At 51.2% G+C, this 18,225-nt stretch overlaps 3 protein-coding genes and 2 non-coding genes across 8 annotated transcripts; 1 reads left to right on the top strand and 4 right to left on the bottom strand.

Moving 5' to 3' along the window:
• Positions 1-345: 345 nt before the first annotated feature.
• Positions 346-6,701, bottom strand: TSR1 (TSR1 ribosome maturation factor). 2 transcript variants are annotated; one of them, XM_062592362.1, is made up of 15 exons: positions 6,588-6,701; positions 6,411-6,514; positions 5,793-6,009; positions 5,579-5,713; positions 4,786-5,213; positions 4,266-4,425; positions 3,763-3,920; positions 3,264-3,469; positions 2,742-2,904; positions 2,365-2,475; positions 2,047-2,179; positions 1,489-1,605; positions 1,043-1,183; positions 846-920; positions 346-729 (listed from the first exon to the last, which is right to left on the bottom strand). In XM_062592362.1, the coding sequence occupies exons 1-15, from the start codon at positions 6,685-6,687 to the stop codon at positions 551-553; spliced, it is 2,427 nt and encodes an 808-aa protein (XP_062448346.1). In that variant the 5' UTR covers positions 6,688-6,701; the 3' UTR covers positions 346-550. The 2 variants fall into 2 exon arrangements, with proteins under 2 accessions (XP_062448346.1, XP_062448347.1); XM_062592363.1 differs by lacking the exons at positions 346-729; positions 846-920; positions 1,043-1,183; positions 1,489-1,605 and adding an exon at positions 1,629-1,726.
• Positions 1,892-1,984, bottom strand: LOC134149641 (small nucleolar RNA SNORD91 family). The gene has a single exon (XR_009960480.1). It is a non-coding gene; the product is annotated as a small nucleolar RNA SNORD91 family (small nucleolar RNA).
• LOC134149640 (small nucleolar RNA SNORD91 family) lies at positions 3,102-3,194 on the bottom strand. The gene has a single exon (XR_009960479.1). It is a non-coding gene; the product is annotated as a small nucleolar RNA SNORD91 family (small nucleolar RNA).
• A 1,296-nt stretch (positions 6,702-7,997) lies between the features above and the next one.
• POLDIP2 (DNA polymerase delta interacting protein 2) lies at positions 7,998-15,892 on the bottom strand. 2 transcript variants are annotated; one of them, XM_062592364.1, is made up of 11 exons: positions 15,694-15,891; positions 14,913-14,994; positions 14,129-14,226; positions 13,139-13,235; positions 12,564-12,639; positions 12,317-12,424; positions 11,948-12,084; positions 10,884-10,910; positions 10,573-10,698; positions 10,076-10,155; positions 7,998-8,466 (listed from the first exon to the last, which is right to left on the bottom strand). In XM_062592364.1, the coding sequence occupies exons 1-11, from the start codon at positions 15,855-15,857 to the stop codon at positions 8,352-8,354; spliced, it is 1,110 nt and encodes a 369-aa protein (XP_062448348.1). In that variant the 5' UTR covers positions 15,858-15,891; the 3' UTR covers positions 7,998-8,351. The 2 variants fall into 2 exon arrangements, with proteins under 2 accessions (XP_062448348.1, XP_062448349.1); XM_062592365.1 differs by lacking the exon at positions 10,884-10,910 and having other exon boundaries at positions 15,694-15,892.
• A 107-nt stretch (positions 15,893-15,999) lies between these two features.
• TMEM199 (transmembrane protein 199) lies at positions 16,000-18,177 on the top strand. 2 transcript variants are annotated; one of them, XM_062592567.1, is made up of 7 exons: positions 16,000-16,171; positions 16,238-16,311; positions 16,385-16,474; positions 17,064-17,106; positions 17,475-17,587; positions 17,738-17,835; positions 17,956-18,177. In XM_062592567.1, exons 1-6 carry the CDS (start codon positions 16,000-16,002, stop codon positions 17,831-17,833), a joined length of 588 nt encoding a protein of 195 aa, XP_062448551.1. In that variant the 3' UTR covers positions 17,834-17,835; positions 17,956-18,177. The 2 variants fall into 2 exon arrangements, with proteins under 2 accessions (XP_062448551.1, XP_062448550.1); XM_062592566.1 differs by having other exon boundaries at positions 17,738-18,177.
• The last annotated feature ends 48 nt before the right edge of the window (positions 18,178-18,225 follow it).

Here is an 18,225-nt window from a genome sequence, read left to right as displayed (position 1 = left end):
TTGTCCCAAAACAAAGCAAGAATCACTGCAGGGGGAGGGGACCTGGAAGCAAAGTGCTGCCTGTTCTTCCCTCCCCAGCCACCCATTCTGGGACAGGCCTCGAGTGAGCTGCATGCAGTCTCCCCAGCTCCTACTTCACTTTTCTTTCTCAGTCTCAGCAATAACCTTCAGCAAAGTCCAGTGCAGGACCTATCCCTGATACAGCAAAATCCCCTTGCCAGCAAGGTCAGTCCACTGCTATGGCAGGGCAAGAGGGAAGGAAAGGCAGCAGCCCTGGTGGGTCGGGGTTCACGAGACAGCCTCCCATTTGGGCTCTACAGCCAGATACCACCACGACACAGGGACTTCCATGTTTTTGAAAATATTTTTCCGTCAAAATAAATAGCTGTAGCTGGTATCTGACCAGCAGCTGGCAGGGCAGCCACTCCTATACAGATCCCAGCACTAACACATCCAAGATGCATCAGTGCTGTCCTCACTGCGTACGGGCTGAGAGCAGCAACCAGGGAGCAAAGGCAGAAACTGCATTAGCCATGCTGGGCCTTGAGACTTATTCCATCTCCACCTCCTGTGCCAGGGGCACGGTCTCATCCCTCACCCACGGCACAGGCTCTGGAACATAGGGGTCATAAGTCCATTTAGGAAAAACACGCTTGTAGAGGTTCAGCAGCACCGTGTCCTGGGATTTTAGCTGTCCATCGAAGTGACACTTCATGTGACCATGGGTCCCTAGGCACAGAGCAGAAGAGGCCATCAACTGTCTCTTCTGCTTAAGAAGAGCAGATGGGTATGCACAGAGAGGGACCACTTCCAGCCCAGCATCAGAGACAAAAAAACAAACCTACCTAATGGCTCCTTTATGTGTCCCCTACGACCCCACTTTGTTCTCAACTCCACTGGCTTAAACCACATCACATCCTCTGGGGAGAAAGGTAAAAACAGGTAAGAAACAGACTTTCCTATGTAAGCTCAACCCCTCCCACAGGCAGCAAGAGTTCTGCCTCCATATTCCCTCTTCCCACCACACGGAGAAGGGCTGTACCTCTGTTAAAAAACATGTATCGCACTACAGCTGTCTTTGTAAAGATCTTGAAAGGATGGCCACTGAGCACCAGCCGCTTGATAACAATTCTGTCTGGGTCCACAGCCAGCAGAGAACCCGTGGCAATGAGATCGTGCATTCCTACAAAGCAGAGTAATTTATGCACCCGGGCAGTGCCACAAAACATGCCTCCATCACCTCCCTCACCACAATGTCCTTCCCCAAATGTTCGTAGGCCAAGGCAACCTTCTTCCTCCTCCTTCCCCACCCCGCCAACCAAGGTCAGTGATAAACAAGTTAATCTTCTCAAACAGTGTGAAGTATGAAGGATGCACAGCTCTTTCAAGCCATACTTTCTGGATAATTTACACTCATAAGCTGGGTATGAAAGAGCCCTGCTAATATTCCTCTCCCAGACACCACCTCCCCAGCATATACCAACTTACCATTACTTCTTTGTTTAAAAAGAAGTACTGAGGCAGGAGGAAAAGTGATAGGAGCATAAACAGTCACCACTAGAGCAGCATCCGGGCGCAGGAAACGTTCCAGCTTGTGCTTATCAGCTAGGACAGAACAGCAGTGATCAAGTTCAGTCCCAAAACAGTCACCAGAGCTCTGGAAAAGCCACACCAACCCCATCCTTCGCCGGCTTCTGCTCACACTGGCTGGCAGGCAGGCTCTGCTCTGTAGGGAAACCAGTCACATGCAATGCTCCTCAGCAGGGGCAGAGTATCTGGGGATCATGGTGATCCTCCAAACTGCCAGCTCATTGTGTGGAGCCTGCTACTGTCTTTCCTGGACCATAGAGCCATATGCCCAGGCCCTCCTATGCCCCCACTGCCTACTGACTCCCCTGGAAGCCTCAGAGCCTAGAGGTGTTTCTTCAGAAGGGCTCTTCAGCCAGGTTCAGACATCACGGCTAAGACATCACTGGCTTCCTGCCCTAGAAACCCCAGCCCTGCTTCCCAGCACACCTGTTCCCTCCCCACAGGCCCCTCACAAACCTGACGTGTGCTGAGAAAACAGGGGAGAAGCTCGGAAGCGTCTGAACCCGCAGTGGAAGATCAGCTCCTCCTTTGCCTTTACCGGCTCACTGTTGCTCGGATGCCGCCGCACCAGGAAATTCAACACCGACATCTGCAGGAGATGCAGCACTGTGAGGGGCCAACAGCGGGGCTGACAAATGATGGTGGGCAGAGCAGAAAGCAACCAACACCACAGCAGGGACAAATGCCCTTGACAACGGCTTCCCAGAGGCTTTGCCCACCAGGTCCTGTGAGCTCCATACCCACAAAGATACCAGCATGGCCATACCTACTCACCTTCTGTTCATGAAGAAGCAGTGAAAACAGAACTAGTGGCCTCCCATCTTTGAAGCTCTCCATCACTGAGAAAGGCACATTGCAGATATGAAGCGTAACATACCAGCCAACCTGTCAAGAGAGGCTCAGTTGTGAATCTCTCTCTCTCTCTCTCTCTCTCTCTCAATAGAAAAGGAATCAGGAGGAACGTGTCTGTGTAAGAGAGGGAATCCAGGAGAAAAACATAATCTGGGCTTGAGACTTCAGGTTAAAAAACAGCTGGCTGAATGATAAACCATGCAGCCACTTCTCTGCCAAGTCTTTCCTTCAGGAAGCAAGAGAATATAGCAGGGGAAGAGAAAGAAAGGTGACTGGCCAGCAAGAGAAAAGGGAATTACCGAAGCCCCTTCAGTCTCCTCTTTCTCTATCTGCCGGAAGATGTGCTTTCTGGTTCGGGAGAAGTCTTGGAACTGGAAAATCCTGGCATAGTCCCTTGGGAGATTCTCTTTGGGGTCCCATGGAGAAGTCCTGAAGCTCTTGAGCCCTCTATACTTCTGGAACCTAAAGGACAGACAACAGGAAAGATAGACTATTTCACAAATCTAGGTGTCTTGCCAGCCCCTTCCACGCTCCTCAAGATCTCACACCCTCAGAGACGATAAAGGGAGCAAAGCAAATTTTAGCCCTCTCTCAGGCCAGAGCTCAGCTCCCCTTTCCCTAGGAAGCTGCCCAGGCCACCCACTCCCTCTGCCAGTGCCTCCCCTGGAAGCCTCAGAGCCTAAGGGAATATCTTCAGAAGAGTCCTTCAGCCAGGTTCAGACATCATGGCTAAGACATCACAGGCTTCCTGCCCTATTTCACCCAACTAGATGGAAGGGACCCTTCCAGCTCCACTCCCAGCAAAGGAGACAGTTTCTTACCTGACTCTGGCAGGCACATCACGTGGTGTGTCCACCTCATCTGGAAACATTTCATCCATTCGCTCCTGTTTGTATCTCTCCAGCATCTGCTCCTCGTCCTCCTCCACTTTTTCATCGTAGTTGTCGTCCCGCACGCACTCAGACACAGTCATGGTCTCACATTCCTCCTCCGCAAGCTCCTCTTCCTCCTCGCTGCCTTCCCCCTCCTGACACACAGGACAGCACAGAGCCCATAAGCACACACATACTGCTGATGTCCATGCAGCACTGCAAACCCTATGGATATTTACCCAGTGTAGAACATGGCCCAAGCCACAGTACAGTTGCTCAGGCCACAGAAGCAACTTGACACACATAATTGAGAGATTTAACTCTGAAATTCAGGCATGTCCTGACTCCATTTTGTGCTCTGGCATGGTAAAAGCTGAAAGGATAGGACTGTCCTAGGACACACAACAGTGGCCTAGAGATCATCTGAAGTATTAGGACTTGAAAGTACCTGGGAAGCTGCCTCTTCCATCATATCAATGTCATCATCTTCCTCATCGTCATCATCCTCCTCACTGTCCTCTTCTCCATCATCCACAATCCAGGCAGCCTGGTACTTGGATGTGCCTTTGGGGACCTTCACCACCTTCCGGATCGCCTTCAGAGAAGCTGTGGGATTCCCACTAGTGATTAATACAGGAACAACCCTCCTTCCGCTCAGCAGCTTCTACACTAGGAGAACCAAGAGCAGCTCTAGATGACAATCATTGTTGCCCAGGACAGAAATTGTCAGGGCCCAGGAAAGGCAGCAACACGTAACCTTACCAATCACCACGGAAACCATGTGGCCTAGGGGTCAGGTGATGGAAGTAGGAAGGGAAGTCATGAGGAAGGCTAGGGCTCCAAATCAGTGCATTTCTCCACATCCCCCTCAGCCATCCCAGTGATGCAAGGATTCTCGTAGCGCTCTTATCAGGGATGCAGAAAAGGTACAGAAACACTGCTGCTGCTCACCCTCTGCTTCTTGCAGTTCCTCTTCAGTAGGCCATGTCTGCTCCCCTTCCATAGGATCAGGGACCACTTCTGACTCCAAAGACTCCTGCTTGCTAGCATCTGCCTTCATCAGGACCTTAACGTCCTCCTCCATCTCATCAGCACCATTTACAGAGTCATCCTGAAGGGCAAGAGAATGGAGTCCCCCTGTTGTGAACACACCTAATTCAAGCTAGGGATCAGTCAGAAGTGAAGGACTAGCTCATCTACCAACCCTCACTACCAAAACTACCCCCACCCTGACAAATAACAGCACAAACTCTCCTCAGCATAATGTTTGTTATATTGTAAAATCAGTGCTCATTACATGCTCTACCCAAGGAAATCTCAGCTCACTGGCAGAGCACAAGCTTGCCACCCTCCTTGACACAACTCCTTTTTCCCCCCACGCTTGGCCAATTATACCCTATTGTGCTTTCTTGGTGAAAGCTTAAAATAAATGTGTTTTAACGGTCAAGGCAAACCCTGACCACCAGCACACCTGTATATCCATGTCCTGACTCCTCTTCTGTCCTTTAACCACTCGCGGGTTCAAAGAGAGGGGGTCTGGAGGGGCATCCACCTGGCTCATCTGGAAGTCTCCATGTCCCACAATATGCACCAGGCTGTTCACGCTGAGGGTCTGTCCCCGCACAAAGCCAGATACCTTTAAGGTCCCAACCAGATCACTCTCCTGGCTGGGCACAAACTCGGCAGCGTAGGCCAGCAGGTGAGCCCGTCTGTCCCGAAAAGCAAGATGCCGCTGCTTCTGGGTGGCGAGGTGCCTCAGCAGCAGCGAGGATTCCTGCTCTGTGTTCAAGGGGAACAGCTTGGCCTCTGGAAAGCGTTTCTCAATGGCTTTGGCAAGTTTCTTCTTAGCATCTATCCGTTTCTTTGGTGGCAAGTCAGTGCCACCTAAGACAGCAAGAGCTACCAAACAGCACACAAAACAGAGCTCGTGATCGGAACATAACTCTTCCCATCCTCCTTTTACCAAGCATTAACAAGACAAACTCAGATTTCTGCAACTCAAATGAACCAAACAACAGATTCACAGCACAAGTTAGAGAGACTGCTTCATCCATTCAAAAGAACACACAATCATCGCAGAAAATCCATCATTAAAATACAGAATATGGCAGCTGAAATTGAAATACACTTAGAAATAGAGTGGTTAGAGACCTGTGGTCACCTGCCAACACATGAAGCTTTTAATTACTGCAAGAGGAAGACCCCACCACGCACCTCCTTCACCTGCACCCCACTAGAAGTCTTTATGTTTCTCACTCGCTCACCGTAACTGGGGAGCCCTTGTGCAAAGAGGCAGGACAGGCAGTACTCCCCTGCACTATCCCAGCCATCCACAGGATCCAAGAGGAACAGGAGGGAGTCTGCAACCTTCGCTAGGTCTAGGACAGCATGAAGATCACCTGCGCACAGAACACCCTCCTTACTAGGACTGCTGGGGCTACAGAGCCAAAACCCATCCCACCAGCAGCATTTCCTAACCTGTCTGTGCTGCCACGAAGCGCCAGCGCTGCTTGAGCCGGGGACAGAGGAGCGCAAAGCCACCAGGTCTCCCCTCATCAACGCGCACAACGGCCGAGTCCTGGCTCTGCAGCAAGCGGAGCGTGTTGTGTGCTGCAGCCGTGCTGTGCAGCGGCACCACGACCACAAGGTGTGGGGGCCCGTCCTTGCTGCCCAAGCTCCGCTTCTCTGCCAACACCTGCAGGCACAGTGAGACTGTGAACCCCAGCTCCTACTCTCCTCCCCAGATCATATCTTAATCCCCCCACCTCAGTCAGAGCTGGTTTGGCCTAGTAATAGCCCCCCTCCCTGCCCCAGACTGAACCAACCCAGGTAGCCATTCCCCTCCCAGGCCCAGTTCCCTCATCCCCTAGGTAGACCTCAGCCAGCCCAGGCCCCATCCCACCCCCAATCCTGCTTTGAATCAGCCTAATTCCCATTTTAGCCTAATTCCCCTTTCCCAGTTCCCATTTTCTATTCCATTCCCCTTCTCCATGCCCCAAACGCATCCAGTTGCTGTTCTCCATCCACTTCCCCACCCCCAACACCCGAACCGGCCTGGGTCCCGTTCCCCCTACTCCAATGCCCCCAGCCCCTCACCGCCTCCTTGCGCTGCCGCCGGAGCTGCAGTGCCTGGTGCCGCCGATCCACCCTGCCGAGGTCGCGGCGTCGCCGGCGGGGCAGGGCCTTGGCGGCGACTCTGCCTGCGGGGAAGGAGAGCGGTGAGGAGGGGGCCGGGACGCGGGCCGGCGGGGGGCCGGGCGGGACCCGCCTCACCTGCGGCGCGGCGCTGCGCGGCCCCGCGGCGCTTCCCCCCCTTGTGCGCCTTGTTCTGCTGCTTCAGCGGCCCAGGCCGGTGCGCTCCCGCCGCCGCCATGCCGCCTCCTGGCCGCCGCGCTACTTCCGCGCGCGTCACTTCCGCCCGCGCCCGGGGGAGGAAGGGAGGGAGGGGAGGTAGGCGCCGGCGCGGGGCATGCTGGGAGCGCGCAGCGCCGGGCGCAGCGCCGACATGGCGGCCGGGGGGGGGGGAGGAAAGGGAGCTCCACAGGCCGCGCACCTCGGAGGGGCGGTCGCGGGAGGAGGGGACGGCCGGAATACTTTCAAATCAGCAGGAAAAAAAAAAGTCCCGTTATTTATTTATCCCTCGTCATTTAAGCAAGACCAGGCACAGAAGCAGTAATTGTTTGAAACGGTTTTGGCCAGCCTTCGCATCATGAAGCCATCCAGCGCTGCCCCTGCGAGCGGCCCCGACGGGCTGGCCTCGGAAGCCCGCAGGCAGCCGAAGGGGTCCCACCGCAGAGGCCCGGGTCTCTCTGCTAACCCTCAGGGGAGCTCGGCAACCCCCAGAGCACTTGCAAGCACAGCTCTGGCTCCCAGATCAGCTAATGCCCCATTTGTACTGTAGAGCAGGCCCATCACAGGCAAAAGCAAAATTCCCGCAAATCTATACATCACAAGCATACGGGAATTTCACTGACCTGTGCCTGCTTGGCTCGGCAGGGCCTGCTGCGCAGTGTAAAAAGGTTAAGACCTGTTGATCTCAGAAAGCAGGAGTAGAAAGCCAAGCACCACCTTATTGTGGCTTTGGTATTTCAGGTTAAAACAAGCCCTTCCTGTTGAAGCACAATCCACCAGCTGAGGGGACATGGTTGCCATCACATTACATGCAGAGGAGCAACCTCTAGGAGTCAGCAGCGCGTTTCTCATGTGCTTTCTAGGAGTCAGCAGCGCATTTCTCACGCGAGGCAGGTCCTTGCAGCAGGGGAGGGCTCCGGTCCACCTGTCTTGCACCACCACAATGAGCTGGCCTCCACGCACAGCTGCCTGCGCAGCAGCGCCTGCCAAATGGCCTTTCCACCTCTGCACTCCCTTCTCCACAAAACGGGCTTTGCGCCCCTCCAGCACGGTCCGGACGAGCAGTGCCATTCAGAGCAGCGCAGAGGGAGCACAGCTTTCACGCTGCTCTGCCACACCCTGCCTAAATCCCAGAAAGCAGCTGCCTTGCAGGAAGGCTGTTCCTCACTGTGAAGCAGAACAGCTCACACTTCTGCTCCCTAAAGATCTTCTCTGCTGCAGCAGTACAAAGTTAGAGCTGACTCCGCTTTGCACATGGGTGAGGCGGGGAGCAACAGGCTGGGACAGGCCTGATGTAAAAACCCAGGCCTTGGTTTACAGAGGAAGAGGGGCTGCAACTGGAAGGACCAGTTTATTAGAGAAACCTCATATTGCAGAGAAGTCACAACACATCAGAAGGGGTCCAGGCCTGCTGAGTGGGCCAATCGTCTGCAGCAGCACAGATCTAACTCCTCAGCTCCAACCCAGCAGGTGCCACAGAGACAAGGGTTAACTGTAACAGAGCTTATGTTTACAAGCAGCCTGAGAGAGCCAGTATTAAAGTTCAAAAAAACCTCCCCGTTAGACAACAGTTAAAACAAAAATGGCTTAAAATGTTTAAGAGCTCCATGTTCCTGGCTGCAGCGTGATGGGGAGGCAAAGGTCTACAACACACAGTTGTCTGTGGGTCTCGGCACTCAGTCTGCTCTACCAGTGAAGGCCGGAGGGGGGGGTCTTCTCGTCTTTGTTGCTTTCCAGAGAAAAGGGTGGGATTCGGACATCAAAGTGGGAGCCATCAGGCCTTTCAAATCGAAAAGTGCCCCTGCAAGATAAAGGCAGAGATCACACTGAAGCTGGGGGCAAACACAGCTAGGAATCATCAGCTAAAAGGTAAGAAATGAACTTTTCCATATCCTGCAGAGGGACTCCGGGGCTGCATTTGCAAGGCCGGTTTGGCAGCAAGCACAATTCTCTGCCAAGGTGACTCAATTATTACAGCACTCCTGGGTGGTTGAAACAACACATCTCTGATGTACATTTCCTGAAGAGGGATGTCATGATTGGAGGCCCCAGGAGCTATATTGCACCCCAAGCATCTGCAGCAATGTTTACCTAAAGCCTACCCCAAACAAGATAGAACCATCTGAGCTATTTCTACAAACTGATTACAAGTAAATTCAGATTCTTATTTCTTGGCAGAAGCTCCATTGGTTAAGAAGTCCGCAACAATTATGAAATTCCATCACAGATGTAACTTGGAGCAGCTTCCGCTTTGAATTTCAGAAAGGGCATTGAAGAACCAAATCTATTCAACCTTATACAGAAAAAGCATTTGCCACATCCGCAGAAGAACTCTAACTGCCCTGAAATACAGAACACTGTGTTGTACTGCAGGATACAGCATGGGCAAGAGGACTGTGGAGATAGAGCAATAGGTTCTTATTATGCAGAGGATACAAGTAGGGACAAAAGAAGCCAGGTTGAGTACAGCTTCTGAATTTCAGAACCTTTGCCTCCTTCTCATCAGGATGCACACGGAGAGGAAAAAAACACCAAACAAGCTGTTTTAATTCCCCAGGGCATGCATTCAGTCAATTGTAAATACATAGGCCTGACAAACAATGCTAACGAAGGTATATCTTATAGGCAAAGAGCTGCTCTCATGCATTTTCCAACTCAGGTAATTCCAAGGCAGCTTAACTTCTAAAACAGATTTACTTAAAAAACACAAGCCAGAAAGACCTGTCATACAAAAGGCAAGAGGTGGCAGCACACTTCTTGTCCCCACAGAGATGACACTAGGTGTGCCAACCCACTTGAACGAAAGAGAAGCTGTTTCCAAGGCATGGGAAAAGAACAGCTCAAGCAGAGCACTTTCTCACCCACACCTACAGAAGAGGAGACTTTAATGCCGGTTAGACTGAAGGCCTCATCTGACCTAAAATGGGAATAACCCTACACACCAGCTCCTTGGACACAGAACTTCACAAGTCAGGGATAGAATCAAAGCCGGGTGAAAGTGCAGGGAACACTTGTGCATGCCTCCCTGCTGTCCTGGGGAAACACCTGCAGGAAGACATGCTTCTCACACTGAAGACTGAGAGGGATAGAAACAGAGTACATCAACTGATGGAGAACTGCTCCAACTGCTTGAACTTTTCAAGCCCAGTCTAGTACAGATCAGAGAAAGAGCAAAAATTAGCCTGGAGCCTCTCTCAGTGCAGGGAATCTGCAGATGTTCTTATCACTAACTGAGACTATTGCTATAGAGTAGTTCATAAAAACACCCATTTTAACTATCAAGTATGTACAGTCCAATCCACTTCTACCCACCTTTGAGCCTTAATTCCATACTGCAAACTCCATGTGTCCCGTATCAGCACTGTGGGGTCCTATATCTAAATACTACTGCAGTAATAAATGCTCCTTACCACATGTGACCACTGGATGCCTGCAGGGAGACATGACTGCTGTACTGAAATGCTGGCTGTTCTTTGGACAAAATTGGCTCCTGAAAAGACAAAAAGATATCACTCTACATCAACAGCGGTTCTTAAGGTTTCTCCATAGCCACCTATCCACAGAAAATTTACACAGCAACAAGAAAAACGGATATCCATGGGCTTCAGAATGGTACTTAGCATCAGTTCCTCTTTTCTGCTTAACACCCTGAGCATCACTACCTACTAGCTGACAAACAACTCACCCAGTGAGTAGCATGAGAATTGCAATTTTCCCATTATCAGTCACTTAGGACCATTTTCTAATGCTCAGTGTGAGGTTTCAGCTTACAAGTATGAACAACAGATTAAAAGATCTTCACGTGATTTTTTTCATAGCTCAGTTTCTATTCCATCTAAAAATGCCCATTAAGAAATTGACTGCTAAATCATCCCAAGCAAAAGGCATGATATTACATGATACCTACCCTTCCTACAACTCCACGACCTCTGACAGTTTCCAAGGTGCCAGACAAGCTAAATATCCTCCAGTGCCGTTCTCGTAGTTGTACCACTTCGCTGTCAAGGTTCTCCAAGCGAATACAGTAGCGCCACTAGACAGAAGACAGACTGTGATCAAGAACTGGAATCAGCCGCAAATTGCTAATAACCCACAGTCGATACTGGGAAACAGTTGCCAGGCAAGGGCTACTCTCCCTCAGAGCTTATCACAGAGCAACGATGCCACAGCAAATAAACTCCTTCCCTTTAGCTGCTTTGTGAAACAAAAGGCACTTACCCAGTAGACATGGGAATTCTGGGCTTCCTGTCAAGAGAAACAAAAGACTTTAGCAGCTGTCCCTCAAAGCTCAGCGCCAAAATCTCTTCAGCTGTCAGCAGAGCACAAGCACAGCGGCTCATGCTCCATGCCAGATTGACGTAGATAACTCACGTGAGCACAAAGATAGCTGCTCTCCAAAGCAGTCCATCAGTTACCATCTGGCACTGGCTCTGCTCTAGACATGTAATCACGAGGTGGGAGAATTTCAAGGATCTTGTGACTATGGAGGGTTGACCAAAAATGGATCCCCCATCTTAACGATACACTTTATACAGGTCTAGAAACACCTGAGTCCTTGCCTTCAGGCACCTCTTCATCTGACCACGTTAGGATAAGTATCAGTTGGGCTCCATGGAAGCTGCAATTCCACATCAGAACTTTCACCCACAACAGCCTAGGCTCCCAGGCAGCCATATCCTACTAGATTTGGAAATCAAACTGACAACGTAATTCCCAGCCATCCTGCTGAGAAAACTCTTGGCCAACATCAGGTCTTATTATTTTGCGTGCTGAATATCAAGTTGTTAAGCTTTAGAGAACACATAGTACCAGCTAAACCCGAAGGCTTTAGCCAAACCCTCTGATCTGCATCAGAACCAGTAAACAGACCTTAGCACCCACCACCTCGCTGCTGGACAGGTTAACAGACATGTCTGTCGTTACAGGGCACCTTACAGACATCCTATCTATGACTCAAGCAGTCAAGAATCAGTGTACAGGCTTTCCTAAATCTTCATGACTATCTTACTAACACTATTCTGCAGAACAGTCTGGGGTATTTTGCATCCTACAGGTAACAAGCAAAAACCAAGCTGCAGGAGCTGTTCTCCAAAAACATATGAGAAAAAGGTTTCAAGTTTCATACCTCTGCTGGAAATAATGACAATGAAATCACAACTATGATAAGAAGCCATCTCTCCAGTAAAAGCAGAAAGTAACTTCAGTCAGCATACTGGCCTTAGGAAAACATGCAAGATAAACAGATCACAAAACTAACAGAGCAACATGCAACACAGACCTACCCTCATGCCCATGTAGAAAGGGATGACTGTGACTCGTATGTTCTCTGTGGTTTCTCGGTGCACATCAGAGAGCTCTAGCCAGGGATGGTTCTTTTCCTGCCACGCACACAGTGTATCCCTTGCTACAAAAGGTGGAACTGCAGGGAGGGGAAAGATGACTGCTTAGTGGGAGAGGCACACTGTAACCAAGTGTCCTCCCCTTAGAGCTTTCACATAGTTACAAAAAATATTTAAAGGAGGCTTTACTGTAACAAAACCCAAACCAGACCACAAATTTACACTGTATCTAAGATGATAAGTTCTGGATACTTGTCTTAGAACAGGTTAAGCAGCTGGCTCCAAAGATTTCGCTTTGATGCCACAATTTACCTTTTGTTTGGTCGTACATGAGAAACCTTTCAAAGAGCTCATGTTGGATGGGCACTTGATCGGTGGAGCTGTAGGGAAGGATATCTTCATGGCTTACATAGTCTAAACCTGAAAAAAAAAAACAAAATCCATGGAGCTTCCCAGTAAAGAGTAGCTCAAAAGAGATTTATGACTCTTCCTACCACGCATGATGACAGTACGCATCTCCACAAAGCTCCAAATGCACCACCAGGTGCATATTACTCACCTGGTATGGCATAGAGGGCTCTGCTGTCGTCGTGATTTGCCAGGAACGTAACTGCTTCTGTCTGCGATCTCTGGGACTGAGAAAAAGGGAGGTTTATGTCTTTCATTATAGAATGTTGCAGGCCAATCTCCAGCCAGGTTTTAATTCACAGTTCTCTCCTAAGGGTGTAATTTTTATTTTACTTAACCAATTCACATCAGGACATTTCTTTTTTTAGTTTCTCTAGACTAATTCTCCACTGAAACATTAAGTGAAGAGGGGTTTTGGTGCTGCCACCCACATTCATGACTTATATGCAACAGAATACGAATGCCAAGAGGAAGAGGAACTGAGGTTGGAGAGGGGAAATATGGCTCAGAAAACAGTGATATGACCCTCCAGATTTCCCTTCTCAGGGAAATTATGACTTGAAGAATGACTTTGTCCTAAAAGTTCCAAACACTCCCAGGATAAGAACTCACGTTATGCATCTTGGCAGCACTCTTTCCACCTTTTTATTCGAGTAGCTGTACATTCAGAGAATTCACGTAGGAAAAGATCTCTGAGTTTCAGTAAAAAGATTACTGGTTACTTACTATATGCGGACAATCACGGGCATCTATTAACACCTGATAGTAAGTATGTGTTTTGCCTTTGACTTCTTTGGAACCATGGCCTGCCGCATTTTCGCTCCTAAACAGAAAAGCAGAGTGCTGAACTCAGAGCAGCCCTAGTAACCTGTGCACTAGCGCAAGCCCACCGCCTTCACCTGAACTAGGACGCAAGATGGGACAGATATTTCCACATGGTAGCAAATTGTTCTTGCAAGAAACAAGCCTACTCATAAATAGTAATTTTTGAGGTACATTTCAAAGTCTGCAATCATTCAATTTCCATCTAAATTATATTCATGTCATCCACCTACACAATGATAAATGAGCTGGGATGATCGTCAACGGTGCCTGTCCCTGGCACAACAGCTCTGTATTCAAATGACTCAGAAGGTTTTCCTGGTCAGTCCAATATCCCGTCTGGGGCAGCTGTTTTCACTGCTTGCTCATTCTCTACCTGCTCACTCTTCAGTATTTTCCAAGTCCTAACACACACCCCTCTGGCATACCTCCAACAAGAGCCAGGGAGAGACGATGGAAATAAATAAACAGGAGTCAGTCTATCAAATAGATAAACTTAGCCTACCATGTTGAAACTGGGGAATCAGGTCATAAACGCAACTCACTGGCGATCTATACAGGAAGTGGCCTGCAATTTTAACATAGGAGCCTAGTCCTAACTCAAAAAGCAGCACAAAGTTTTATTTTACTAAAAAAAAAAAAAAAGGAGGGGGGGGCTTGGTTTTTATTAGATAGATACACTCTTCCTTCATAATTCCACTCTATCTCTTAATTAAAACAAAATTAATACTCATGCAATCTTTCTTGTTTAAGTACCTCTCTTTCATCTGATGTTCACGCAAAATAGACTTGTACCACTGTCTTACTTAAAAAGACTTGTTTACTCTGATCAATAAACTTAAAGAAATGTAAATATAGTAGTATAACAGCATACAAACAAGAACAAACCCTCACTTTTCTGTGACAGGAGAAGCAACATCTCGATCATAAAGCCTGGCTTGCCAGGGAAACAGGACTATTCCTCGATAGCCAAACACACTGTGAAGAAATAGCTGAAAAGAACAAATAATTACATTCTAATATATAGCAAGCTTCTGCCAACTTAGATACATCAGAAAACACGGACCCAAAAGCCTTTCCTGATAACATCTAAAAAAATTTTACAGAGATAGAACTAGCAACATTTACATGGAGCCTGGACATGTAGGACAGCAATAAAGGGAGAATCACCATTGTGTAGACCTGGAGCAGAGACAGAGGGGACTAAGCGGCTTGGGATGAAAGAACAAAGTCACATAATTTCTATCCCATTAAAGTGAACAACTAAATTAGTTATAACAAACTAGACATCAGAAGTGCAGAAAAGGAGACCAGAATAGAAGAGATCACTCGAAGATGGGGAAACAGATATATGAGTCATGAACATAGAAATTACAAGTTTAGGTTTATTTCTCAAATTCAGCAGTTGACTTCTTTGCTGCCAAAGAGAAACTATGCTTAAATAAAATCAGCAGAGCAAATACCACTGTATGAATAGTTGTGTCATGTTGCAGATTCTTATCTATTTTGTACTGTCAGATGACTGACAAACTGCAGACACAGCAGAGACATGCAGTGCTGAACTGTGAAACTTCTGGCCTTCTGCTATGCAGTAGCCTTCTTGCAGGTAAATCATGCAGCTCCTCTACCTCTGTGGAAAAAGCCTGCAGGGTCAGCTCCTCTCCCCAGGACTGCTTACCTGGCCTGTCTCATATTTGCCATGTTGCTTTGGTGCTTCAAACACCCCCACTGTCTCCAGCACTTTGCCCTCCAGACGGTTTCTAGAAAGAGAGAGCAGGTTTGCTGGGCATGCACAGAGCTGCCTAGCTGGTGCTGAACCTCCCCCACAGGCCAGGAGAGCCGCGTGTGGCACAAAGCACCCTGAGCCGCAGCTGCTGGCTGGGTAAAGCCCCCATCCTGTACCTCTCTCGGGGTGTGACACCCCCCATGACAGCCCCAATCTGTACCCATGAGGCTGCCCAGCCCCCCACTCCCTTCCCTACCCTCCACAAAGCCCCCGTGACCCCTCCCCCAGTCTCCACTTCCCCAGTTGCCCTCTACACTCCCCACACCCCCTGCCCAGTTACCTCGTCCCCTCAGCCTCCCCTCTCCCCCATCCCTGTGCCCCCCTGACAGCCCCTCCATCCCTCCCACAGTCTGCCTAACGCAATTGCTCTGACAGCTCCCTACCCTGAGAGCAAACCCCCCAAACCCCCAGGCAGCCCCCACACCCCTCCCTACCCCCTTCACCCCCTAAGTACTCCCCTACCCTCAGCCCCCACACCCCTCCCTGCCCCCTTCACCCCCTAAGTACTCCCCTACCCTCAGCCCCAAACACTCCAGGCAGCCCCCACACCCCTCCCTGCCCCCATCACCCCCTAAGTGTCCCCCAGCCCCAAAAGGCGCCCCACACCTCCCCCACATCCCTCCCCCCGCCCCCCGGCAGCCCCCCGCCCCGCCGCCGCCCCCACAGGCCTCACCGCGACGAGAGGTGCCGCCGCGGCAGGAGCTGGACGGCCGCGGCGCCGCCCGCGCCGAGGGCCCGCGGCCCGCGGGCCGGGGGGGACTCCCAGAGCGGCAGCCCGCGGGCCCGGCACCGACTCAGCGCCGCCGCCACGTACCGCCGCGCCGCGCAGCCCGACATCCCGCCGGCCGGGCCGACCCCGCCGCCAGCCCACAATGCACCGCGCCCCCCCCCCCCCCCCGGCCGCCTGCTTCCCGGCAGCCCTCGCGAGGCGCGACGCTCTCTCCTGCCGCCGTCCCCTAGGCGACGGCGGCCGGCCAAGATGGCGGCGGCGGTACGGGCTGGGCCGCGGCTGAGGCGGGCGGCGGCGGGCGGCGAGCTGGCGCGGCTCCCCGCCGGCCTGCGGACCGAGCTGGAGGCGGCGCTGGGCTCCGGCGGCGCCCTGGTGCCCTTCAGCCTGCTGCGGCGGCTGCACGGGGCGCTGCGGGAGGCAGGTAGGGGCGGGGGGCCGGGCCGGGCCGCGCCCGGGCCGGGCCGCCGCTAACCGCCGCCTCCCGCAGGGTCCCCGCTGTATCTCCACGAGCTCCTGGAAGGCAGCGAAATCGCCCTGCCCGAGGTGCCGGTGCCGCCGCGGGTAGGTGAGGGCCGGGAGCGGGCCTGGCGGCGGCCCTGTCCCCAGCCCTCACGGCGGCTCTCTGCTCCTGCAGAACCCCGAGCTGGTGGCGCGGCTGGAGCGGATCAAGGCCCGGCTCGCCAACGAGGAGTACCGGCGGATGACCCGCAACGTCACCGGGCAGGTGAGCGCCGCCGACCGGGACGTGCTCCCCAGCTGCCCTCCCCTCCAAAGGCAGGCTGCCAAAAACCCATCGTTTTAAAACAACTCAGCAAACCCACTAAGGCTGGCAGCTTGGTGTTACCCCCAAACCAGCTCAGCTGAAGCTGACCTGAAGGACAGGAGAGGCTAGGTGACCCTTTGGTTTCTGTTTGAAGTTCTAGTTCTCTCATTTTCTAAGGCTCCCACAGTTTTACCATCTGTGTGGGGGCATCCTCTGCTACCCCATCAGGAATTGTTCCTCAAAAGCATGACAGATAGCAATGTGACAGATAATAAAGGAAATTTTCCCAGTGGAGTTAACATAATAGAGGGGGGATGTGAGCTGGGATTAGAAATCACCCCTCTTCAGTGTCACAGACTGACCACAAGCACAAATCCAGAGAAACCCAGACTTTACAGAACCACTTCTCACCTACAGCATGCCCGGCTGCTAGAGCCCCACAGAAGACAAATGTATTTCTGAATGAATCATTGAGACAGGATACTATATCGATATTGCTTCAGTTATTAAAATACAACACAACACAAGTTGTTTTAATCCTTTCTTTTAGGAGCTGAACCGGTATGGGACATTGGCTGACTTTGGGAGGCAAGGTGAGTGGCTGCCTCTCCTCCTGATGCCAGTCAGTGTGTAGCTACAGGCAGAAAAATCAGTCTTGGGAACCGTTGAATCACTAGCTGACATCTAACAGCCCTTCCTGCTCCAGGCTGTTAGATGTCCCTGGATGGTTTCGATGCACAAAAGCATTCCTCAAGTAAAGGAGCAGCACACTTACAGTTCTTACAGATATTTCTGGAGGCGTAAAGCGTGAAAGTTCGGGAGAATTCCTGTAGCCAAACTGAGGCAGTCACTGGCAGATTCAGTTAGCAGGATGATAGCTTGTCCCAAACCCTTCTCTCCAAGGCTTCTGCAAACAGCTTCTAGCCTTTCCTAAAAAGCACTCTTTCCCTCCTCTCTCCAGTTCGATCCGTTAAAGCTGTGGTCATCACCATATTCAACTTCATCGTCACCGTGGCGGCCGCGTTTGCCTGCACGTACCTGGGCAGCCAGTACGTCTTTGCGGAGACGGCCGCGGTGAGTGAGCGCGGAGGCCTGCGGCACCTGGAGCCCGCGTCGGGCGCGCGTCCTGCAGGCCAGACCAGAGTGGCAGATGTGCTGCGGGGCACCAGGCAGCAGCCTGAGCGTGCACACGGGGGTCACTTGTCTCTGTTTCTGTGTCCCCAGCGCATCCTGTCAGCGGTAATTGTGGCCTCAGTGGTTGGCTTGGCTGAGTTGTATGTAATGGTGCGGACCCTCGAAGGAGACCTCGGCAAACTGTGATTGTGCGTTTTCCTGCAAACTGTGACCCTCATGCTGGAGGCTTTTGCCCTCCCCAGAAGCCATTTATTTGGGGCAGGTTTGTCATTGGGCTATCAACTGTTTGTGCCTGCTACTGTTACCAGGAAAACTGCTGCGTTCCTCAGGCCTCATCCTCTGCTTGCCCACCCCTTACATGCCTGAAATAAATCATGGATTAAAGATTTTGCAGCTGCAGAACTGAAGAACCAACAGCAGTGGATTCATACTACCCCAGGATAGAGAGGAGTGTCAGCTGCTGCTGTGAAGTTGCTACATTTTTTTGTTGTTTTTTAAATAAATACATTGTGTTTATGTTTGCAACCTTCTTTCTGCCTGAAAAGAGACCTCTGTTGCTGTGCAGCACGCTGGCTTGG

This window comes from Rhea pennata, chromosome 20 (genome assembly GCF_028389875.1).
Source record: "Rhea pennata isolate bPtePen1 chromosome 20, bPtePen1.pri, whole genome shotgun sequence".
NCBI classification, from domain to species: Eukaryota; Metazoa; Chordata; class Aves; order Rheiformes; family Rheidae; genus Rhea; species Rhea pennata.
Note: the sequence above shows the minus strand (reverse complement) of the source record. Positions and strands in the feature narration are given on the sequence as shown.